Source organism: Varanus komodoensis, unplaced genomic scaffold (assembly GCF_004798865.1).
Source record: "Varanus komodoensis strain SLA01 unplaced genomic scaffold, ASM479886v1 scaffold14_1, whole genome shotgun sequence".
Lineage (NCBI taxonomy): Eukaryota > Metazoa > Chordata > Lepidosauria > Squamata > Varanidae > Varanus > Varanus komodoensis.
The window spans coordinates 25,732,493-25,758,881 of NW_025335438.1; the positions used below are offsets into that span (position 1 = coordinate 25,732,493).

The 26,389-nt window shown below is 38.1% G+C and overlaps 1 protein-coding gene across 6 annotated transcripts in view; it reads right to left on the bottom strand.

The window, feature by feature from the left end:
- The window catches only part of RBBP8 (RB binding protein 8, endonuclease), a 43,303-nt gene extending 23,602 nt beyond the window's left edge, over positions 1–19,701 (bottom strand). For 2 of the 6 annotated variants that reach the window (XM_044423806.1, XM_044423804.1), the window contains exons 1-8: positions 19,577–19,699; positions 17,546–17,767; positions 11,776–11,818; positions 7,153–7,248; positions 6,012–6,124; positions 4,890–4,965; positions 3,593–3,750; positions 415–516 (exon numbers count right to left, since the gene is read on the bottom strand). In XM_044423806.1, coding sequence (XP_044279741.1) covers positions 415–516; positions 3,593–3,750; positions 4,890–4,965; positions 6,012–6,124; positions 7,153–7,248; positions 11,776–11,818; positions 17,546–17,657 — 700 coding nt within the window. In that variant the 5' untranslated portion in view covers positions 17,658–17,767; positions 19,577–19,699. Of the gene's footprint in view, positions 1–414; positions 517–3,592; positions 3,751–4,889; positions 4,966–6,011; positions 6,125–7,152; positions 7,249–11,775; positions 11,819–14,340; positions 14,442–17,545; positions 17,768–18,980; positions 19,443–19,576 lie in introns of those variants that run through there. The other 4 variants (XM_044423807.1, XM_044423808.1, XM_044423805.1 and 1 more) reach the window with 4 other exon arrangements.
- Between the last annotated feature and the right edge of the window lie 6,688 nt (positions 19,702–26,389).

A 26,389-nucleotide genomic window follows, 5' to 3' on the forward strand; every position in this document is an offset into this window, starting at 1 on the left:
TTATACAAGCTCCTAAAGCGCTCAAAGCAACTGAAATTGTTACAAATATAAAGTAAGGTGTTAGGGATACATAATTAAAAGGGGTGAGGCAGGAAGAAAGCATTTGAAGTTCTTTGCTTCAAGGTACTCGTTTCTTGAGTTTTGCCTTGCTCTTGTCACAGCCTGCTTGGCTAGTTTGTTCCTTCTTAATCCCTAATGAGACATATGACACTATTCTTTGCTAGGCAAAGGAGAAAAACTGACTTGCTGCTAAAATTTGGTAGGAAATTGATGCTTTTCCATTTGTCTAGCAAATACTTATGATAGTGCACTAGTATACGTTTATGATAGCACAACTTCCTGTGACAGCACTAGATACTACCCACTGTCTTTTCCAATGTCATTAAACATAAATGCAAAACTCATTATATTTACTTGATACAGGGGACAACTGTGGATCACAGGTATCTGCCACCAATATTTCTTCTCCCAAAAGGGCATGCCTTTGAGTGGAGGATGGTAGTATATTCCCAAGATCTAGAAAGAGAAAAATAAGGATCAGAATCAGGTATAACATCTCTGTATAACCATTTTTAGATGCAGGTGATTTGTACTTTTTCAATATGTTCAATATGATGTTCTGATCCTAAGAAATGACTTGGATGTACCATAATTTCTGATGGCTTTGGCAGAGTTCAACTATTCCTTGTACATGTGAAAGCTGGTGCAGCATAATGGCTAACGATGAACACGGAGGTCTTTGGTTCAAATCTCAGCTCAGCAGCCAGCTGATCAGTCCAGTGCTCTCTGGCAAGTGTTGTTTGTTCAGAAAGAAACAGCTTTTAAATAAAAAAATTAAATCCACTGCAAGCATTGAACTACAGTTGTTACAAGTCCAAGCATTTGAGAACATCTAAGGATGAAAGCTTCTAGACAAAGTGTTACAGACCAGAAACTTGAGAGCAGTGTAAGCACATGGTTGTTCATAAAAGCAAGACTGCAGCATAGTAAGGATTGCTGACCTGAAATAACCAGGTATGGGCATCATTATATAATGAAGTCTCAATACACAAGTGCCCATATCAACAAGGAATACAGAGTTTCGTATCTCAATAGTTTGGTTACTATAGAGAATCTGTGTCCAAGATTGTTTTTTTAAACAAGTCTGTAAAGTTTGCCTTTAATTTTCAAAAAGTGCTTGAGAATTAATAATGAACATATTTAATACTATCGTAATTATGAATAAAACCTCAAAACCTTTATTACAATGGCTCCTGAATTTAAAAAGGCAGAAAAGGTTCACTGTATTAATTTTGGTGCCAAGTTTATGTGCTTTTCGGTGCCAGACAAACCCCTTTTAATTTTCCCTATATTTTAATTGTTAAATAATTGTTAAATAGGAAATGATGTATCTCATTGTATATTGCATTTTACATTGTATTTTATCTCTTGGAATTGCTTGTTGTTTATTGAGTTAATTTATGTCTTTTGTACTTGTCTTCATTTTTTCTGTAAACTGTTTGGAAAGCCTCCGGCTAAGCATATGGTATGTAAAAGCTTTAAACAAACAAATAAATAAAAATAATACCATAACTACTTACAGGGTAATGGAAATGATAACCAATGAAATAGATTAAATATAGGAAATGATCATTCCCTAAAGATGTATCTGTAGAAGGGAAATGGAATAAGATGTGCCCAATGCAGTGGGAAAATGGATCATGCCCACAATACTCTCTGCAAATTTTGGGGAGAAGGTGCATTTGAAGGTATATCCTACAGCCAGTTTTGTCTGGATGCTCAGTTATCTAAAGAAGCATCCAAACAAAATTAACTGTAATATATCCCTTCAAATTTGTGAATCACCCAGACAACTATAACTATTGAATTGTATAGAAATAAATACGCATCTCAACCAGTTTTTATGAAAATGCTTAAAGCTTTTAGCTACTATTCTTGTGTTCTTTGTCAACCTATTATTCTTTTTTAAAATTAAATTTATTTATTTATTTATTTATTTATTTATTTATTTATTTATTATTAAAGCATTTCTATGCCTCCCCTTGCCGAAGCCTCGGGGCGGCTCAAAACACGAAGTAAAATACAATAAAATACAAAAATAACAATATAAAATTAACAATATAAAATAAATAAAATCTATGCATTGCTTTCCCATCACAAAAAATAGTCCTAAAATAATTGACATATAGAAATCCATAAAATCCATTTAAAAACCCCAGAGCAGTATAAACCATAATTATACATAAATTATAAAGTATGCTACAAATTAAACAAAGCATAACCTAAAAACATTACAATATGAAAAATCTAACCACAATAGACAATTTCTCCCCTCACAACTGAGCCAAGTTTAGAATGAGCATGAATTAACGGACCAGAACTAATATCTAAATGCCTGGGAAAATAAGCATTCTTCACCTAGCATTGAAAAGATGGTAGTATTGACCCCAACCAAGCTTCCTTGGGGAAACTGTTTCATGAGCATAGGCAGGCTTCTTACAGAAAAGGCCTGTTTCTGCACTACCACTCCAGAAAATTCTTACAGAAGGAGATCACAGAAAAATAGTTTTGAAACCAACTTCAGAGCCTGGGTGGGCTCATATAAGCAACAGTCCTTGAGGTATTGTGTTCTAATATGTGTGTGTGTGTGTCTGTGGATTCTGACCAGCACTTTGAATTCAGCCCTAATACAACATGATGGGTGAAAGTATATAGATAGGGTAGCCTTTTTTCCAACTGCATATGGATTACAAAAATACAATTTTTCATAAAGCAACATAACCAACTGCACTGTCAGGGCATATACAGTAAAAGTAATTCATAAGAGATATTTAAAATAGAATCTATCATGTGTATTGCTAACTTAGAGTTTTCTCTATACGAAGTTTTTAACTTGCCACTTTGCTGGGACTTCTGTTTCCAGGTTCTTGTGGGATTAAGATTAGCTCCTTTACACTTGTTTCTTTCTGGGACTTTTCTTTCTCTGACTGGGATATTTCTTTCCATTATGCAACCAAAAGGTAGAACTGCAGGATAGTGGAATTGTGAAAATAGACAAGTTATTCTACCAATTCCAGATAATACTAAATTTTCCTTGAACTGCTACAGCAGTACTTGGAAAGTATTGGCGGTCCTGGAGATAAAGCAACCCCAAATTACTGTGAGGAAGGAGTCATGAGCACATAACAAATGTCCCATGAAGAGAAACCCCTGCTTTTTATATGTGGATGCAACAGCACTGAAATGCTTCTCCTACCCATTAGGTGGTAGCATGAGACAGTTCAGACAAAGAAACACAGCTGCAAGAATTTAGAACCTGTTTCTTAGAAGAACGAAGAATTTCCTTTTTTCCATCAAGCAAAGAGTTCAGATTGCCATCCAACTGGACATACACTCTAGCCACTGCTTACTGGAATTGCTTATAAAATGTAAGCATAAGAAATTGTTGATTTTCTAGCACTGATAATGAGGTTTCAAAATAAAAAATAAGCAGAAGAAAATTACTAATGAAAACAGACTAAACTCTATTATTCATGAAACTGTATTTGTCCCACCAATTTTAGGAACAAAGAGAGATTTTAAAACAACATACCATGACTTCTTCCTGTCTGCTCTGAATCTGTACACTTTTGTTCTGTGTATCGGATATGCCTATTCTCTCGTTTTTGGCGCATTCTATTAACCATGGAAAGTGAAAATGACTGAACTGGTGAATCTGGAATAGCATTTCCCATATATTGCTCTTGTTCCCTAAGGAAAACAAACAAAACTAATAAGACACATAAATGCTACAAGCCTTCTCCACCTCTGTTTAACTTTCAAGGACAACTTCACATGAACTAATGTGAAGTTGTCCTGGCTCATTTAGTTTCTCTTGCTGCAGTGAAGGAAGCAGGTGACAGGCAAAGTTGGAGAACAGAGACTAAAAAGGACAGGGATTTACAGAGATACTTCAGTAAAAAGGACAGGGAAAAAACGCTATAGCTTTTCAATTGCATTAAGGGGCTAGCTGGGAAGGACAATGAGAGAAATAGGGGAGCTGAAAATTAGGGGGAAATTTGAACATGAGAGTCAAAGGGGCATAGAGATACTAAGTAAGCTTGGCAAAAGCCTGGGGTGATAAAAAGAAGAATGGTGTGACAGAAACAAAGTGGGTGACTAAGATAACTGGCAGTGGTACTCTAAGATAAATTAAAAAATCAGAAGGACAGGAAAGAAATAACTGGAAATGTCAATACAGTGATTTCCTAACTTTATTCAGTCATTATCAAGTTTCTACAGTATAAGTTTTGTTTTGGCTTACTAGCCAAGCAAAATCTGTGATTTTTAATAATAATAATAATAATAATAATAATAATAATTATTATTATTATTATTATTATTACATTTCTATGCCGCCCCTTGCCGAAGCCTCGGGGCGGCTTACAACACAATAAAATACATTGAAATACAATAGAACATATTGTCACTGACTACTTGCAGCTTCTGTTATGTTCCTTCCTCCCAATCACCTGTTGTTTCAGATAACTCATGTGAGAAGGTCTCTAAGGCTGGCTTGGATTCTGAAGCAGATAGAAGCACCATGTCTTTCTCCCACAACTATTTACTTGTCCAGAACTCAGCATTGTAACATGAGAAATTGCTCCTCTAACTATGAAAGATAATTTTTTGTAACGTGTTAGATTCAGAGGTACTTCTGGCTGCAATGCTTAGCAGTAAGAAGTCTCTCCTTCCCAAGAAAAGAGCTCTCTTGTGTTACACTGTAACATGTATGAACAGATTTACAGGGGTTTGGTTATCCTTCTTGTCACCATCATTGTGTATCACTTCCAGAAAAAACCTTAGCCACATCTATCAGCATACATACAAAAGAAGAAAAGGCTACTTACTCTATCTTTTCCTGCATCTTCTGAAGCTGTTCAGAAATCTTTTTATTTTCATCCTGTAAGTTGTTTCTTTCATTCACTGAAATAGGTAATAAAACAAAAATACTCAACCAATTCCAGTTGTGCTTTATTTCTTCATTAGTCCTTTTAACAAGCCCATTAGATAACTATCATTAACTTGCATGAACTTGCACTTCAAAACAATTCATTTTGATTCTAAATACGGATGTCTAGTCAGTCACTAAAAAGGATATTTCACAAAGCAATTTGTAAGTTCATTGTATTAAATTGACTAATCGTGAACTTCTGTAACAAATTACTTCCTAGTGTACTTTATCATTATATAATAATATTTCTTTATAGACAAAATTATAACTGCTTACGTACAGGGCAATGGCATGGGAAAAACAAGATTTGCGAATTCAGACATGATGGCAGATCACACTTTGAGTTTGTAAATCAGCTTCAAATCAGAAATCATTGTTCACACATCAGCATAGGTTCAAGTCACGTTTTAGCGTTGTAAACAATGACTTAGTGTGGTATTTATATTCAGCGTCTGTGTGTGAACAAAACTTATACACAGAATCATGCTAAAATTCTTGGATTGTTGTTCAGCCTTACCCAAATCCTATCCCTTTGTAGAAGTCCCTGACATTTCAAACAAACATAAAAAGCCTTCCATTTATTTTATTCAACTGTATTATTTATAAAATACACTGTTCACTTCTCACTGTAAAATACTCCCAGTAAAACATAGTAAGATCACACAGCATCAGCTGATAAGAGTAAAACAGGTATGAACAGAAAAACTGCTTAGAAGTTTATAGGATGCAGAAACACTGAGACAATAAATCAGAGGACTTTTTTGTCTTAATATAATAACAGTTTTGAAGCCAAGTGGTGTTTTGTCAGTTAGTCCAAAGCCTAAGTAGTCAACAGCACAATCCTACTCATATCTGTTCTGTAGTTGCCCCCCTTAAGTTCAATCTTATTCCCAGGTAGATAGATATAGCATTACGTACCCTGATCGGCAGAATACTAGTCCATTAGTGACCTATAGAGTGTAATAACACAAATACAAACATAAAAGAAGAATGATGACTTGAAGAGAATAAAACTCACTCAGTTCAGTGATTAGCTTAAGGTTTTGTTGTCGAATATTTTCAAATTCCTGCTGTTTTTTTTTCATATGTTCTTCAGTTACTGCGCAACGATCACACAATCCTGCTCTTAACCTGTGGAAGTTTGAAGGTGCATATTAGATCAGCATAATATATTTTTAAAGTTATACATACCTTGGAGCAGTCCACAGATGGGCTTATGGATGTGTGAAGTGGACATATAGAGAATAAGGCTGTTATCCTGAATATACTTACAAGAAAATCAGGTTTATTGAGCATAGCAGGACTTAAACTCCAAGAAATCATGCATAGGGTTACTCTGCAAGTAATTGCTCTGTAATTGTTGAACCATGCTTCTGGTCTAATTCCAATTTTTTAATTATCCAATTTGAAAAAAGTGTGGTAAGGATGTTTTAATATACTTATATCTACTTGCCTATTGTTGGGCAGCACTCAAGAGAAAGCTCTATTAGATTTGAAATAACACTGGCTCCTGGACTACTGGAGTATGAAGCAATTTGTGCTTACAAGTGAGCCTATACCAAGTCCTATGAGCAATGGTGTGCAATATATGAATCAGCCTTTTCACCATTCACTTTTCCTCTTCATTTTTTGTGAGTTGTGATGAAATTAGGAAGCCTTCAATTAGCCATAGTTTCAAAGAATGGTTTAATACCCTTATTTGTTCCAAAGCTGGTAACCATAGTTTCAGTTTATTTACTCACACCATGAAGGAAGAAGTAGACGGGATATAGATACACTTATTTATACCATAGTTTAAGCCATGATCATCCAAATATGGCCACTGTGTCAGCTCAGACTCCACTGTATTGAAACAACTGCAGATATGTAAAATGTGATGCATTTCTAGATGCAATTTTATAAGTCAAAGAACAGAGCGATCCTATACATTTTGCTTAGAATTCAGTCTATGACTACTGGGGCTTATTCCACATAGGTATGTTTAGGAGTGTTTTAAGTGTTCTGGTACATAGATGACACACTGAATTTTGACATGCTGGATATTGTGGTAAACTCAGCTGTACTCACACAAAGAATCTGGCTTTCTCTTTTATTTTTGATACCATAGTTGACTATACAGTAGACCAAGTTAAAAAACAAAAACAAAAAAACAGGCTTACCGATCTTCTAAAACTGTGATAGTGTCATGCAATGTTTTCTGTTGCTCTCTAAGCTGCTGATTTTTGGCATAATACTCTTCAAGCCTTTCTGCATCCCTAAACGTAAGAACAAATTCATTTACAGAGACTGTATTTTAGCCAGAAACCCTGTTTCTCAAGAATAACAGATAACGGTGCTTCCTTATTCTGTGTCAAATCCCTGTATCTCAGGAAACAGTTTACAACCACTAGTAAACAAAATTTGTTATCTGCAATACAATACACATTAGCTACAAGTGTGCTGGCTTTCATTACACATAAGATGAATTTGCAAAAGGTAGAGGCAATTTTTGCTGTTATACAGAAGAATGTAATGGTAGCACAGGCCAAAACAGGTAAATCTGTTCTGTATATGTATGTCTGTCAATAACACTTTGCATTAGAATGGTTTGCAGAAGAGTTCTGAATGCAATCCTTTGCAGCTTTACTCAGTAGGAAGTCCGATTGTTTCCAATGGGGCCTATTCTCAGATATTTAAAAATGCTGTTTTTATTGTTTTTCCTTATTGCAAGGAATCCATGCTTATATGGTCCTCCGTCTCTCCCTTAATGAATCAAAATGAAGATGCTGTTTCAGACACAGGTGGAAAACAGAAAATAAGATACAACAAAATAAGATGGGCTTTAGACAGCAGAAAAAAGATAGTACACTGTAGTCTGGATCAAATTAAACACAGTAGTGGCAGTTCTGTGTGTTTAAGCATGGTACAGGCCTGATAGTACAGGTGGGTCTGATTCTAATGACAGACAGGTGTGCAAATAAAGAATGCTGAATAATCTTGTGCATACTGTTTACCTCTCTACAACTTCTCTTCCCAAATAGCTTAAGGCTAATTTTTTTTTTTTTTTTTTGCTATTGGTTAAATCTAATAAATTAACCTCTTGGAGAGGGAATTTTATTAACAGTAATTATAACTATGGGAGGATAATACCAAAGTAATGCCAATGAATAGCAATAATTGATGTGTATCGTCTTTCAAGTCCTGGACTGTCAAGCCTTCAGGGTGGAAGGCACCAAATAAAGCAATATTGTGCTCCAAACAAACTGGAACCTGTAGTATTCCAAGCTTCCTTCAGAAACTGCTATGGCTTAAGGACTTGAGCTCCCAGCTTAGCTATGAATTCATTGCATGGTATAACTATTTTTCTCAACCTTGGTTGTAGTAAAGAGATAATACTACCCCCCAGTGCAGGCATGTTGCACCAGATACACTTAATATAGCAATGCTATCCTTTGTGTATTTATTAAGGGAGAATGCCCATTGTTTTCAAGATGGCTTTACTCTCAGTTAAGTGTGCATAGGATTATAGCCCACAAATGTGCCACAAATACTAAGCCCTGAAATTGATTCCAAACTAAATTCCCCTCCTCCCTTCCTCACCAACAAGAATTGGCTTCACTGTCAGGGAGGTTCACACTGCTTATGAGCCAGATGGCCAGAAGGTCAGAGACAGATTGACCCTGATGTATGTCAAAACACTGGATTGATCAACTGACACCCCTCCCTCTCCAAACCTCTGTTCCACAGTGTTTCCCCCCAAACAGATATGGTGTGGTTCTCACCAGCCACTTGGCTTACCCTGCAGTGTGTGGACATTGGCAATTCATTTAAGCCTTCCAACAACATCACTTCTTCCAGTTCAGATTCAGAATCTGAAGTATTCCTCTTGAATTTTGGCAGAAGTGGGCCCAATTCCTGCAACAACTCTTGTATGCGCTCCCTAGAGAGGTCTGCCTGGTGCTGTCATTATTTGCTTTTTGGCATCAGGTCAAGACCTTTTTACTTGATCAATATTTTAATGTCAATTAATTTTAATTGTATGTTTAGTTATCTAATTTATTTTAAACATGTCATTTTAATGCTCAGTTTGTGGTATAGCTAATTTATTTTGTTTAGGATTCAAATATTTTTATTTATTCATATGATAAAATTTGTATTAATAAAATACAAACAATAAAATCCAATAATATTCTGTAAGCTGTCCAGAGACGACAGTGATGGACGGCCTATAAATCTCCTAAATAAGTAAGAAAGAACAGGAGCTGGGCTAGTGGTGAAGGTGGCTGCCTAGTACTATATCAGAAATGCATAACTCTGACCCACCCAGTGTAACTGACTGGCCAGGGCGTGTAAGCCTCTTCTTTTTGATACCTGGCTTGAGTATAAAAAAAGTATGAAGGATGCCAAAGCTGCAATACATGGTTGATAGGCTGTGATTGGCTTGGTGAATCACAAGTTGCACAGGACCATGGTAAATTATTATACCATCAAGCATGGCCTTCTTCTACCTGGTGCCTTTCAAACATGTTGGACTGCAAGCGCTCAACTATGTTCTGCTAAAAGTAGTAGTGATCAATATTAAATTACAGCAGAAATCCTGGTCACACTTACCTGTGCATAAATCTCACTGAACTCATAGGGTCATATTTCTGAATAAGCAAGCACAATGTAAGGCTGCATGGGCCAATCACTCACTGAACACTGAACTGACTTACTACTTACTAAATGTGGTTAGGATCAGTTGGCTGAAAGTGTGATGTAGTGGTTAAAGTGCAGGACTGGGACTCAGGCAATCAGGGAGCTCACTGGGTGACCTTGGGCCAGTCATAGACTCGCAGCCGCACCTACTTCACAGGGTGGTTGTTTTGAGAATAGGATTGAGAGAAGAAGGAGAATTGTGTAAGCTGCTATGAGTTCTTTAAAATAAAAAAGTGGGATAGATATAAATGTGATCCACATTCTAAGCACCAAATAAAAAGTGAAAAGAAAAGGTGGCAAAGAAAATAGTTTATGCAGGTCCCAGTTGCCAAAACTGACTGACTCTTTGGGTAGGAAAATAGTCCTTCTAATGAATGACCCTGATCCTACATTTGCAAGACCATTAGCTTCAATGTTGAACCAGGATGCAGCATAAGGAGCTCATTGTTTGGCTCTTATCAGCTCTGAAATATTAAACCTTAGATAGTCAAGAAGAGTTAGAGAGAACAAGAACTTCTATAGAAGAGTATTGTATCTACAATGCAGTATTTGTGGGATGAATCCAGCAAACAATAATTAAGCCTTTTAGGTTTGTATGTATTAAATCACAACAAAAAAGTAATTAATATCCCTCTGTTATCAAGTCTGAACTAACCAAGATAGAAGCTTTTTAATATGGACACAGAAACATGCAAGAATATACTAAAGTGTTATGTATGACAAGTATCACCAGAAAAAATCAAAGTCTAAATGGAAGCTGTATTTTTTTTGCTAATTTGCATACAAATAGGAATGGGCATAGTAGATGATAATTCCTTTTCCTGTCCAACCTTATTCAGAAGTAGATTCAACGGTTTGGTGTCACTTTTCCCCAGGTAAATGTACATACAGTAGCTCTGAACCTTTAATATAAATAACTGCTACATGCTGTAAGAAATACTGCCTCGTAAACTCATTCTGAACAGATCTTGCGCTTTGAAATAAGTGTAAAGGTTATATTGCTTAAATTATACTGGTTAATATATAGAGAGATACCAAGGCTCTGCCTGGAAAACCACACACTGATCACGAAATCCTAAGATTCATTCCCCCACTGAGTTTATGGGTGCTCTAGGAAGTTAAGTAATAAAGGAAATATTATGTTCTTCCTCAGGAGCACTTTGTTTAATCTGTTCTTCTATTATTACAGGGTTGAGTCTTGGAACGGTAAAATTATTTCATGGCTGAGCCCTGGTAAATTGTAAGATAAACTAAACCCTGTCATAGCTTCAGTTTTCTGAAATACATGTAGCAATTTCAATTTATTTAGATTTTAATGATGTATCCAATATGCTGTTTAAGAATTCTGAACCTAAACTGGGCAAACTGGCTTGAATACAGATGTACAAGAGGGAACTATTCTGCAGGTAGATAGGCTATAACATTTAGAACTGGAACACCATGGAGTATGTACAAACTAAGTAATAAAACAGCAAAATGAAATACAGGTCTGTCAGTACACAGACCTGCAAATGATAAATGGAAAGTATGGATGGTATAAAAATGAAAATAGTACTTATAATACATGATAGGTTGATAGCCTAGGAATATCCAGTACATTCCTAATTATAATTCAGCATGCACATATGTAGGATTAAGCAGAACTCTGAAAAGTGGGAAAACACAACATGGCACTGAGATTGAAATAAGGCAGAAACTGTGACTTGAGAGTGCTTAATCTAGTCTAATATTTCTAAAATTCTTGCTAAGTTTGGACAACATTAGAAACTCTTTGAGAACAGGAAGAATGAAAGACAATATAATAGTGACAAAAGAGGTCTGCTCTGCAAGCAGAATCTAATTAGCTTGTACATTTGTGTTATAGTAGCTAAGTTCAGAAAACACAATCAGAAAAAAATAAACAAGTTTTCAACAGTTCATTTGAACTACGCCCAAGAAAAAGACACAATATCAACAAGATTTTAAACAATAGTATTACAAACTTGACAAAAGGATCTTTAGTGGGAAGACCTCACACATGTATTTGCCAATTCAAGATGTTAAGGAATCAAGACTATTTCCTTTTAAATTCAGAATATTTTTATTGCGTATGAGTGAATACTTACAAACACCGTTCTGTTTTCAGTTTGGAGATCTTTGAAAGTAATCCTAATGAAGGAAAAACAGAAAATCAAGGATTTCTCTTCAAACATTCCATGATAAATTAAAGACAAAGAAGAATTAGTTTGCACAGATAAAAGGAAATCACCCACAGTTTTAGAGCTGAACTACAGTTTTTAAAAAGCATTTAAGACTTTACAGTTTGCTTTTAAATTATTTCAGTTCTCACAATGGCTAATTCTAAAACAATAAAACAAGTTAATTCACTAAAATGCAACATTTTTAGAAAGTTATATGCAAGCTACAAAATATCTAAAAAGGTAAAGTTAAAACACTCATCAACTTCAGCCACAGATGAGATGTTTGTCTAAAAAGAAAAGTCTTCATTTTGCTCTCCCAAATGCAGAGGGATGTGATGTAGTTTGAACAAAAGAGTTCTACAACTAGTGAGCCTCCACTGAAAAGACTCTATTCCCTGTAAAGGAAAATGTTACTTAAAATACTAAAGGAAAGGATACAACTGAGGTATCTGCCCAGGGTAATAAGCCTTCACCTGATAAATTCAGGAGTGGCCTAGATTCAAGAGCATGCCTACAGCGCAGTCCAGCCCAACGGTATGGCACCATCATGGACAGGCAAATTCGCCTCTTGTTCAGCCAAAGGAATAACCATCAGATGCTACTTTATCTTGCTTGAATTGAGTTTCAGCTTCTTCACTTTCACACAGCCCAAGCAGCCATTCATGACTAAGACTGGCACTCCAGATAGAAAGGAGAAAAAAAAATGAAGCATGGTTGCAGGATCAGTCTCACACTTGTCCTCTTCTACTGGTCATAGCTAAGTCCCTGTCCCTTATGGAGAGCTCATTGCAACCACAAGCACTGGCCAGGCTGGACAAAAATATGTGGACCTCTGCCTTCACAAATCAGGGCTGCCTCAGTCCAAAACCCTGCCATGAAGTTAGGTTGAAATCATCCTGTCTTATTCCTAACTACCCTTGAGTTGTTTAATACATTGGTATCCCAATTTTTTATTTATGCAATTGCATCAATGATTGGAAATGTTTTTGTTTGAACAGCAATCATCTTGCCAAAAATGAAAGTAATGGACCCTTACTGCAGAATGGCAGAAAAGAAAATGCATGAAATCTACTTCAAAATGCAATCTGAAGAAAGTAGGAAAGGACTACTCTTATTTACAAGCACTCCACATTAGAAACTCACTATATTCATCATAGAGATCAGACAAGAAGGTATTTTCTTAAAATATGACTGTTATCTAACAAATCAGATATCTGGCATTAAGACCCCTGTAAAGTGCTTTAATCCTTCTCCGCACCCATCAGATAAAATGAGGCTATACAACAATGAGGCTCCTGTAAGAACAGGTTGTCTGTTTGGCATGGGATTTGGTATTGTAATACTAGCAACCTGAAGCAGCAATGCTTACAAGACAATGCTATAATTAAGTATCACTAGTTCTGAATTCAGGAACAATTAAACTTATCAAAGTGTTTCAATTTTTTTTCCTGAAGTAATTCTCAAGCATTAAGTTGGAATTCCGGTATTGTTTGTTGAATGTAAGCCATTCAACACTGTGTATACACACCAACACTACAAAAATTGTTTTGCAGGGACTTTTCTTCACTACTCTCCTTCAGTAAAACAGACTGGTATTAATCAAAGGTGAGACATTTGTGCTTATACCAGATTACACCCAATGGGGTGATGGATGTGTGATGACTAAAGTAGATCTGCCTTAAATTGCTGCCCTTCTATGTTATGAACATTCAGCAACAGATACACACTGGTATGTGTAACTCACCAGAAAGTAAAATGCCCTAAAAGCATGGTAAGAACAAAATGTACCATTATTGCATCTCTTCACACAATTTTCATTTGGGTTAAACTAAACTGAAACACACCCTACAGTATGTTACAGGTTATATCCAGATTAAGTGAACTCAGCTTAAATCCTGCTAATGGGTCAAGTCAGTTGTAACATAACCTGTCTCACTGATTTCAGTGATGCCTAAATTCAATTAACTTAGTCTGAATCCAACCTTATGGGCTTTTCTGCACTAGGTTTTTAACCTGACACTTTACCATGGATTCTGTTTCTAGGCTCTTTATGGGATAGAACTCCTTCACACACCTTCTCCCCCTCAACCCAGTTCTCTGCTTATTTATATGTTCCATTGCACAACCACTAGGTAGCACTATGATATAGCAAAGAGGACAAGTAGATGAAGGTCCCATGCCACCTTTCAGAAATATACCATACTTGCCTTGTTAGAAAAAACAAACAAAAAACAGAAACATGAAAATGGTGGCAAAGCTGTAGAGGATTACATGGTTTAATGCGCTCTCAAATTACTGTTACTGATGAATTATGAGTGCACAATAAATGCCTTACATGGAAAGCTGAATGTTTACATAGACAAAAATTGAAAGCCTATTTATGGAATTTAGATTTCTTGTACAAAGAGTAGAGGGTTTTCTAAACAATGATCATGCTTGAACACACAACATATGTTGGACAAATAGGACAATGAGAAGGGGCTTGCTTACCTTTCCCTGTCTACCAATTCTTATCTGTAGTGCTCTCCTCAAGGAGAAACTTCTCCCATCAAATTTGGCTAATTTCTGTTCTCAGAACTGACAGAAGGTGGCTGTAGGAAAAATAGCCAAGTTTTCTAATATTGTAGAGGGAGCACTAAGCACCTTGCCCATCTCAATTCTGTCTTAAAATGGCACTAGAATGCAGAGTGGTATATGAATCTTGTAAATAATTAAAAATAATTCATATTATCAATAGAATTCACAGTTCTACTCTAGATTTAAGTGAAACATTCATAGCCATTTTAATATCTTGTGCCTTTTTAAAAAAATTTTTTGAATCATCAGGCTTGTTAGTTCATTCACAATAAAATGTAAATGTATTCAATTTAAGGCACAGAAATGTACTAAAGCAGATATAAAACATGGCCATTTCTACACCCCAAATGAAGCTATCTCAAGTCAAGTCAGCTAGAAGCAAGCATGATATTCTAGTTGTGATCTACTTTTGCTCAGCCACATTCTGTTAAAACCTTAAAAAAACCTAAAAGACATACAATGTCATCCTTTGTTTTCTTAATAAGGATGAGGGCTATACACAGAAAACAAAAAGACACAGCACAACCGTGTTGGTTACTTATTTTTCTGATTATGGTCTTATATAAGATATACTTTGCTGACATTTAGAATTGAAAATTCATGAGTCAGATTTAATTCTTATTTATAGACTTCAGCAATATGGAAAGTCCAGGCAAGCCTGCGTTTGATGTGTCTTAAATATCACTGGTTCTACTGGAGCAATCCCCACCTTTTGCAAAATTAACCATCCTTCAGGCATGTCTTTGATGTAATCACACAGGAACTAATTCCAGCAAGCATTGTGTAGAACGCAGTAACAAAGGTTGAGGCATGAAAAAGTCTGCCTTATGGCAAAACTGCACTGACACGCCTACAGCCAACTGAACCAAGTTTATTCAGAAATCACCTTCTTTTCAATGGGATTTCTTACCAAATGTACTTCTCTCTAGTGTATTTTAAAAGATTACTTGCAAGGACTTTTTCCAAAAATTCTAATGAATTTTGTGCTAACCATTACACACAGCCATTAGACAGCCTATTTAAAAACTTAGTTTTCTGTTATTTGGCTCCAGGACATACAGACACTCCTTAGATTGCCAAATTCTGTGCTGATGATGTCTCAGCATGTGCTCTGCTGATGACATACCACCCACTTTAAAAACTCAGCTGAGGAACAAACCAAGCCAAGAAGAGTAAAGCTAATTTTTCATGTTTAACTATTACAGTGTTAATAAACATAGTAAATGTAATAAACTATTTAATGTTTATTAAAATGTAAAATGGTTGTAAAATGGTTTTGATAGATTTCTTGATATTGTTTTAATTCAATACAATATTGTTTTAATTCAATACAATTCAATACAATTTTCTGATTTGCTTCAGAAAATTCTGAAGCAAATCAGAGTAAATGCTTTTGCTTCACACTTTGTTGCTTCTGCCAGTTTATACAAGGGTTCTTTAGCTTACAGTAATGGTTGTGAGAGCAGATACCTCAAATCAAGCAAACATCAGTTCCTCATGCATTTTAGTAGATGTTAGGCAGAACTGTTTCATGAAACAGGGCAAAAAAATTCTACCTTGCCTCCTGGACCCTAACCTGTCCCATTAATTTCATCAGTATCACTAATAGACCTAGCAATGGCTTTTCAAAAAGGCAACAGCATAACTGAAACAAATTGCTAATATCTGACTATGCGTCTGTGGTATAGGCTAGCATGCCAGGTGAAGTGTAGTATGCTGCTGGTTGTCTTGCTGCTCACTGGATCCTGATACTGTATTGTGAGCGATCCTGGATGTAAACTGGGAGATTCTTTCCGCATACAGAAGCCAACTGTATGAAGACTCCTTGCTACTGCTCCTTTGTGCCTCCCTCATGCTGAAATTTGTCTTTAAGTCAAATGTGTATGCAAGTCACATCATATATAGTTGGTGCTCCGCTTTCACGGGGGTTTGGGGTGCAGGACCCCTGTGAAAGTGGAAATCCCATGAAAATCTCTAGCCTCCCTCCTCCAAATTCACTCTTGTCTTTGCAACAAAGAAATGCCAGAGAGATTTCCCTCTCAGGATGGGCAGGGGAAGAAGGCATGCTTTGGAACCCTCCTTTGCTCCCCTTTTGCTTCCCCCCTCTCTCTGGTGACAATTTCCTGTATTAAGCCTTTAACTCATTTTCTTTAATTAATAGGTCTTATAGCAAGAACTTATTATACCAGTCCTCCATCAGCTGCATGGGCTCCCTCTTTCAGTCCGGGCCCAATTCAAAGTGTTCGCTTTGACATATTAAGCGTAAAATGGCTTGGGACCAGGTACCTGAGGGAGTGCCTTTCTCCATATATTCCTACCCATCCACTTAGATCCTCTTCGGATGACCTCCTCCATGTGCCCTCCCAAAGGGAGATCAAAAGGAAAAGGGCTAGGAGGGCATTCTCAGAAGTAGTGCCCAGACAATGGAATTCACTCCTCAGGGATATCCACCTGCTGCCTACTCTTCTTTCTTTAGGCACCACATGAAAACTGTTTTATTTAAGCAAGTTTTTAGTTGATTTAATTTAATACTTTTACATTTTGTTATGGATTTTAATCTTAATTTTGGTTAATTTGTTGGTTGTGTTTACTGGTATGTGTGAATATATTATTTGAGGTACTTTATTTTATTGTTTTATCTTTCATATGATTAATTGTTTTATTGTATTTATGACTAATTTGATCTTGTAGTATTGTAAGCAACCCAGAGAACCTTTGGGTTATAGGGCAGCATAGAAATGGAATTAAATAAAAAATGGCAGTTTGTTTGTAAGCATATGTTATTTGTAATCCAGGGACTGCCTGTATACACTTTCTAGCAAAAAATAGATTGATGGATTATTGATAGGGTGAGAGCAATAAGCAATACCCAAAAGTCAGTTGATAATTATATTGTATTTGTTTGGTAAAAATACAGAATTATTACCTTCAACCCCAACCACCTAATTCAAAACTCATAAAAGTCTAAATAGACTTTAGACTTAAATGAACAAAGTGGCTTTGTAGTATTTTTATTCGATAAAAATGTGCATGTCCTGAGGTTGCTAATTCAGGAATACCTGGCTTGACAATCCTTTTCCCAAGCATTAGATACACTAATGGATAACTACAGTATTACCTTTTACTTCTTTATCATGACATTCCTTCAGTTTGGACCACAGTTCCTTGAAGTGGTCACCAGTCAGTTCTGCAGAATTGGGACTTCCACAACTTCCTCCAGAAGCACTCATGTTGTCTTCCTACGTCCAGTTTTTCACCTGTTCTTCTGTAGTTCCTGCAGTCTGCCACCCTTTTAGGTTTACATTACAGTTACAAAATTGTTTTCCAGACAACTGGATTTCTGCAATGACAGGTTGACAATGTTTACTGTATATTTATCCAAGTATGAGTTGCAACAGTGTATGAAATACATCATATCCTCTTCCTTGTTATTTGTGGGTCTAGATAAAACTATTAATAGTTCCAAGTAACTGGTTCCCTGTAAGTTTTTAAAAGCAATAAAAGCAAAGAACAGCCACTGAAAATTGGCGTTTTGTCTCAAAATCTCTCAAGCTGACTTTTTTTTCCAGTAAAGAAATGTTATAGAGCTATTTTATATACATCATCTTATTCAATTTGTTACCTTCTGTCATTTTTCTGACCTCAATAAAATAAATTAAAATATACTAAGGATGATAAGACAGAGTAACTGAACACTGGTAGAGCTAGGAGCCATCCATCAGAAAACCTTATCAAGTTTGGTGCCCTACAGATGTTTTGGATTTAAAATCTCATAATCCCAGACCATTGGCCATGCTGGCTGGTGTTCACAGAATCTGATGCTCAAACCATCTGGAAAGGGCTTAGTTTGGGAAGGCAAACCTAAGGTATTTATTTTAATAGTGTATAAGTGATTTTTGTTATTTCATAAGTAGGCAATATGTTTACATGTAGCCAATTCTTATTAGCTTAAGATATAAATGCTTTATAGCTTAGGTTAACAACGCACTGTTCACAGCCATCAGACTACTCTCACAATCCTCCGCCAAGCGCAATCTGGGAGGCGGATGCTGCTTGCATAAACTTTTGCTTCTGGGAGAACCAGGAAGGAAACAGGGAGGTGAGGAGAACGGGGAAAGTTGGCTGGGTACAACAAAGACTGGGTGAGGGGAGTGGGAAGAAAACCAATGAGAGATGGGAGAGGTGTGAGATGAATGAATAGCTTGCCTGTCCATCCATGAATCTGCCTGTGTAAGAGAGTTCAGGGGTGATCCAGCAGGGTTTGACTTCAAACGGTTTGATGGTGCCCAACCCTCTTACCTGGAAATTCAAATCTGTTTTCTGGTCTGAAAAGCTTGGAGAATCTGGCCTTAAGGGTTAGGGTTATTTCAATATGAAATGTCTTCTCAATATACAGTCAAGGTAAGAAAAGACAGCTACCCATTAACCATCCCCTCTTTGGGTGATTACAGGGATTTGTCTCCTGCACCCCAAATTTCTTTCACAAAGCTCTAAGCATTTAGCAAGTTTCAGAGAGGTAGTTATCTTACAGTACAACCGTATACATTACTCACACTTCATTGCATTCAATTAGAGTTACTCCTTGTATAAGGACTGCAGCCCTTAGTCTAACCGAGCTTCAGGGTATCCCAAGACACCACTCTGGTTTTGCACCTTTAGTGCCTTCTACTACAGGCAGAAATTCAACAGAAACCGTTTACTGCGTGGGATGGGGGGACTGCCTCATGCACGGAGCGCCCCTGGCGAGTTTGAAAAGCGCGGCTTTTTCAAAAGGCTAAAAGGAAGAGCAGGAGGAGGATCCTGTGTTCGGCTCCGGCAAATAGGGCGACCGCTTCCTGCCTCGCTCAGCCATCAAAGGCTCGTGGGACCAGTGCGAGTGCCAAGTCGGAGGGGCTGTTCCTGGTGCCGGGCGTGCTGCCGGGTCCGGTCGTGTTGGTTGGTGTCTGGCTGCAGGAGAGAGAGCAGCTTTTCTTTTCCTTCAGACCAAGGACTGAGAAGGGGCGATGGATCGGCGTGGTCCTGCCGGGAAGCGCGCCGCGGCGTTGCCGGGCGCAAAGACTCAGTAAAGGGCCAGGTAAAGCGGAGGGGTCGTCTGGAAGCCCCTACGGCCGGCGGACGGGCGGGCAAGAGAAACAGGGCACGTTCTTACCTGGCGGCGGCCGACTTGCCTCCAATTCCCTCGACTAGCTGACATTCAAAATAATCGGTAAGAAAGCGAAACGGAAACAGAAAGACGACTCTTGTTTTCTCCCGCCAACAGCTAAAGCGTGATTTCTCTTTACCCAGCCCCACTCCGCTTGCCACGGGAGAGGGAACTACTGGGTCGAGGACCTCGGCGTGACAGAGCTGCCCCTGGTGGCCGGAGGCTGGGTTGGTTGGCGCCTGCAAGGAAGGCTTCCTGCCCCCCCCCCCCCAATGCTGCGCTGTTGCTAGCGCAATCTGGGCCTTCGGAGGAGCATGGGAAGAAACAAGACTGTGCCGCAAAGCAAGTTCAAAGTCCCTCGACCTCTTCCCCATTGGAGAAACGCAATCATCTTCCTCCCCATCGCTGTGAGTCAGCTGTGAAACAGGCCATACTTTAAAGATGCAGCCGTTTGGACGGAAAGAAGGTCTACAGCTCCCAGTATCCCCCAGGAAGCATGTCCCAGTTGTAGGACCTCGTTTTGTCTAAAAGTTCGTGTGATTGCATCATCAAAGTATGCCTAACAGCTAGGTCTTCCTTCCATTTTCACTCTAGAACAGGAGTCGGCAACCTTTCACACTCAAAGTGCCATTTGGACCCATTTCCCACACAAAAGAAAACACCTGGAGCCACAAAACCCTTCTGACATCTAAAATGAAGATAACACAGCATATATCGTTTTTTACCTTAATGCTATGCATATCTTCATCATGATTTAGCTCGCAGATAGGCGGTTGTGCCGGCACGTGTTTTGAGCGATGGAGTCGCAGCAGAGGGATTCAAAAGCCACATGCGGCTCCGGAGCCACGAGTTGCCGACCCCTGCTCTAGAGTAATAACAAGGATCCAACCCATTTGGTTCTTAACCACCACCCATGCTAATGTCCCAGCCTGGACTGGGGGCCATGTCCTACACTAGAGTAAAAAGTAACTTCAGCTGGTACAAAACAGCGGTGTGACTTCAGGTGCAAGCAGGCTTGTGTGTCCATGTGACTCCAATGTTATATCACTTTAATTGGTCACCAGTTGCACTCTGGGCCCACTTTAAGGTGCTTGTTTTAACATATAAGGGGTTCAGATCCGTTAGACACAAACATTTGGGGGAAACTGGGTTTTATATAGGAGGGACAGGCTGCACTTGAACTAAAATGGAACTATACTGCTGGCACATATTAAAAAAAAAGTAAGCAAGTTTTAAACTGAACCCTGGATAAAAGCTGGTAGGAGCTGGGATGCATCCAGTTCAAGTTAAATCATCCTTAGGGGATGATGAGGAAAAAGTTCTTGATTGCCAAAATGTAGGAGGAGAGGAAATAAGCCACAAGCACATGACAAGATATAACCAGTCAAAAAGGGTGAAGTGCCAAAACATAACCTTAACAGACAGAGTCAAGGAAGCTATTAGAAGGTTATCTCCAAGAAATGAAAGTCTTTCCCAGATGAGGAAAGCAAAAGGGAGCACAAGGAGGATTCAAGCAGGCAATAAGAGAGAATCAAAGAAACATTTTGAGGCACATATTTCTAAGGGTAACAATAAATAATTATTTAAATATATCAGAGGAGAAAAACAACCTGAAGAGGCAGTTGGACTTTTGGATGATAATGGAATTAAAGGAGCACTAAAGGAGTATAATGAGATTGCAGAGAAGTTGGATGAATCCTTTTCATTCGTCTTCACAGCAGAGGACACAGAACAGATACCTGTTCCAGAACTTATATTTTCAGAAAGAGAGTCTGGGGAATTAAGGCAGATACTAGTGACAAAAGATGACATTCTCAACCTTCTTGTTAAACTGAACATTATTGAAGCACCCAACCCATACTATAATTCTTAAAGAGTTCAACTATTAAATTGCTGGCCTTTTAACAAAAATATGTAATATGTTCCTAAGATCAGCCTTTGCATGAGAGCACTGGATGCAACACAATTCTTAAAAATGGGATCCATGAGAATACAATCTGCTTAGCTTAAAGTCTGTTCTAGATAAATTGGTGGAAAGCATTATTAAAGATAGAATAGCACACAGAGGGACAGACCCTGCTGAAAAAGACTTAACATGGCCTCTGCAAAGGCTTGTCTCACTATTAGAGTTCTTTGAGATCATCAATACAGAGGGAGACATGATAGAGGTGCACAGAATTATGCATGTTCGGCAAAAAGTGGAAGAGACAACATTTTTCTTGCTTTCCCAAGAAGAGGATTGGTGGTAGATTCAAGACTAATGAAAGAAAGACCCTCTTTACACAGTGCATGTTTAAACTATGGAATTCACTGCCACAAGAAATACTGATGGTTAGTACCGGACAGCTTTAAAAATGGCTTGGACAAACTCATGGATGAGGAGGAGGCTATCAGTGGCTGCTAATCTTGTTGGCTGTATTTTTCTGCCATTTTCAGAGAGAGTATGCCTGTGTACACCAGTTGCTAGGGAGCCTGGGTAGGGTAAACTCTTGCACACACCTTGCCTATGGGACCTATGGGCAGCTGGTATACCTCTGTGTGAATGGATTGGTGGACTTGGATGGCCCATTGGTCTGATCCGGCATGGCTTTTCTTATGGTTGAATGTTAATAAAGTATTTAATGCATTAATGGTGGCAAGAGAATATATGAAACTCTGCTTGTCTACATGTTTACATTTACTGTTTAGAAGCTGCTATATATCAGCTACTATTCTTTCCTATTATCCTTTTTACTGTATAAGTAGATATGCTTGCTAAATAATTTATCAAACTAATTACTAAATTACAGAACTTTCTGTAAATTTATCAGAACTTTCACAATCACTTGAATATTGAATTATTTCCAGAACTGAATACAATTATGTTTATATCTAAATGTTTTTGGAACAAAACCACTAACAATGAAATTCTTTGTTTGTTTGTTTGTTTAGAACTTAGAGACTTATTTCCAGGTTAGTGGGTATAGGATTTCAATGTATGTAAATATGTAATAAGAGACAAGCAAGTTTGACGCTTGTTATCATATTGATCCACACTGAAGAGATACTAGTGAGAGCCAGTGTGGTATATTGGTCAAGAACACAGGACTGACATGATTTAGGATCCAGCCATGGAGCCAGCTGGGTAACTTTGAACCAGTTCCAGACCATCAGCTCAACCTGCCTCACAGGACTGTTATTGTGATGATAAGATTGAGACAGAAAGAGGAGAATGAGGTAAGCTGCTTTGAGTTCTTTAAAAAAGAAAAAGGATGGGATATAAATCTAATAAATAAAATAGGAAAATTAAGGATGTCTTGTAGGATATATCATACTGATATCAATCCTGGCTCACAACTTCAAAAGTTTGGTATAACTATAAATTAGGCCCCATGAATGATTGTACAAGTGGCAGATAAAAACAGCAGAGTGCTTTCAGAAATGAAATGTTAAAATTGATGTATAAAACTTCATTTAAGTTGTGTGAGTCATACATAACTCCATGTCACATGCATAAAAGTGGATTCTTGTAATACACTGTGCTTCCAGGAGGAAGTTGAAACATGTGCTGTTTAAAACAATGTCAGGGTATATATTATTATTGCTGTGGGACTATCGATTGTATTCCTCAGTTCTTCCGTCTGTGAATCTCATATTTTCATGAAACTTGAACTCTGGAGGCTTGCATTGGAAGCCTTGTGTCCCAAAGGATGGTCCCCTTACACACATACAGATGCTGAATTCCAGTAGTGTACATATGAAATCCTTTTCTTTGCAGATTAGCTTTCCATGTGGGGTGCCATTCTGCACATAATTAGGCTGTTTAAGTCTCCTTGAACTTAGTCCTACTTAAATTTAGCATAAGAACACTAAACACAACACTGCTCTAAAACATTAAGTGAGAATGATATTTGTAAGAACAACTGTCCAATTGCCACTTGAACCAGGACACACTCTCAAGAATATTCTTTAAGTCTGTTTCTGCTTAGAATTTTAACATCAGCAGCATTAAAGGGATCAGTGTGAAGCAGTACTATCTTTGAGCAGGACTAACTTTTTACTCTTATCAGAATCTGCAAATTTCAGGGACAGATTGCATGAAGCCCAGTCTAACCAAGACAATAATTTGTGGTAACACTTTCCGGAAAATTACTGTCTTTTTTTAAAATATCGGAGACAATATAGAGCATTTCTTTAAAAGTTGTTAGTGTGATTGCATGGGTATTTTTGGTCAAGTATGAAATCCTTTCCACAGATTGTTAGTAAGTGGCAGAGGGCACATGACTCTGGTATAACACATGCTCATAATCTCTCAGGTTCAATTCATGGTAGTCACTGTCAGAGTAGCCAGCACTGGGCAAATTCAACACATAATTTGGTGTTCTATTAGCAGTTTCATATGTTTGAGTTTGATATCTGAATGGAAGGAGAAGGTACATTGGCTTGGCCTACTTGACATGACAAACACCATGGGTAATGAAGAATATAAACCCATATAAAATAGGGCCAGAGGGCAGGGTGTATGTGCTAGTAAGTTCTTCCCTGCAGAAAGCACTGATTTTCACTGAAATAAATTTCTGAGTCCCAAGTTCAAATTTTGCATCAAAGATAGGTTGTGCTGCCTTTCCAATCCCAAAGTTCATAAAAGAAGAAATTCCTTGTACTCAGATAAGAAGGATCATTTCTATTGACAAGAATAATTGTGAAGGCGAAAGAAAGAATCTGGATGCTGGATCCATACATAAAAGCCCAATCCCAGAGCCAAAATTCAGACTCAGTCTCAAGGAAGAGGCACTGAGAGCTCAACAACAAGCTAACGTTCCCAACTCCCTGGCAACTTCAACACAGAAGCTCCTGTATCCTGTATATGTGTCCGCCCGCCCCTTGAGATCAGCGGGAGAGGCCCTTCTCCGGGAACCCTCTGTGAAGGATATTAGGAGGGTAAGTACTCGGAGGAGGGCTTTCTCTGCGGTGGCGCCCAATCTATGGAATTGAGCCAGAGCAGCAGCAACCCCCTCCCCCCCGCCCGGAACTAAAAAGCTTAGTTATCTGCTGTTGAGAGTCCTTCAACCCTCTGGAGTAGATATGGGAAGGTACAGGAGGGAGGGTAAATTTGATCTGTGCATGGTGTCTGTTCAGCTGGTGGAAGGACACTATTGGAAACAAGACAGCATTTTTTCTTTATTCTGGGTGGAAAAAACCTTAAAGTGCAGATAATGGGAAGCTATCTTTCAAGAAAGCATGTGCTATCGCTGTTACTCTCGCTGACAAATCCAAATAAAGTTTCAAGGAAGCATGGGGGATTTTTGGAACATAACTTGAAAACCACTTCAGCAGGGAAACTTTAGGTAACCTCATCCCCTACGATTTTTATGGAAACACCATGGGATCAGGAATATGAATGATTATAATACAACTTCCTCTGTGTGGGTAAGCCTATAGAAATTATTAAACTGGATTTTTTTTTGACAACACTGATCCAAAAACAACAACCCCATGCCATTATTCTATTAGGATTAGACATGCTTTGTTTGTGCTAATATCTGAGTTAATTAGAATCTAGGTTTTGTTATCTCAGTAGGTTCTACCCTGTCCACACTCTGCTGAATTTCTAAATGAACTTCCTATTTGGTGTAAGGAACTGCTGCTGTTGCTGTTTCAAAAATTCAACCCTGGATATTCAGACCATGCCATGGTTTCCTGCAATATGTTGATATTTATGTTTTGCTGACAGATTGCCACATGAGACAGCAAATCTAAGCCATTTCTTCTCTGTGTTGCTATAAGAAAAATAAACTTAATTTTAAAAACCTGATTTTGAAAAACAACTGTTAAGTGTTTGATCATTTAAAATCCTAACCCTAAATTAAAGAACTTGTAATTTGTTGTCCTTTACTGGGACCCAAAAATTTATTTCAATGTCTACTTTATCAGAGATGGCCTTGAATATTGCTTGAATAATACATGCTAATTAAATATTGTTCAAACATCCTTTCACTAAAAATAGGTAACAAAAAGGTTTATTATATAAGGTACAATCTTATGGCTGTTAGCATTTAGATGACTCTGAAATTATTTGGAGTCCCAGTTCTGTCTTCTGAGGTCGGTGCTGGAACTCTGAACTTGAAGTACCCTCCCTTTGCTCTCTTAGCCAGTGCGGAGTATCATAAGACCTACTGCAAAGACAGTTTTCTGGGAAGGGAGGAAGGTAGGGTGAGGTAAGGAGGAGAAAGACGCTGCCAGTATATGTGGTATCCTGGGGGCACCTCAAATTATGTTCAGGAGCAAACTCAGGAGGCCAACATCATTTAAGTGTTTTGCAGGACAGGAGAAATGTAGAGGTTTCTTTCATCTTAATGGACTTTGTAGGATGCCCATAATCCCCCATGGAGTCAGAATCTGAAAGCTTGGCTCAGCCTTCTCTGAAGAGCTGCATGATTCACCCTGCACATGCCTGAAGGACCACAATCGGATGTGCAGGACTGGATCCTGTGCAATCATGAGTTGCAGCTGGAATGTGGGCTTTTGTGGTGGCTGTTTTGTGTCCCAGATCCTGCTTCTAGCTTTGGTTGCCAGGGGCATACTAGAACCTATTCTATGACTTCTCTATCCAGACATGCAGAGAATTGCATCCTAAGAGATTAATCCCAATCTTGACCCTGTGGTGGCTGTGGGGCCATGATATCCACTAGCAGGACACACTTGTATTACTGGCACATCCTCAGTACACAAATGCAGAAGTGCCATTGGTAGAGGGGGGTCCAAAAAGAGCAGGATCCTGAGCCCCATTCATTCCTCTAGCTTATCTAAAGTGACCCACAGCTGCAGCAGTCCTGAGCT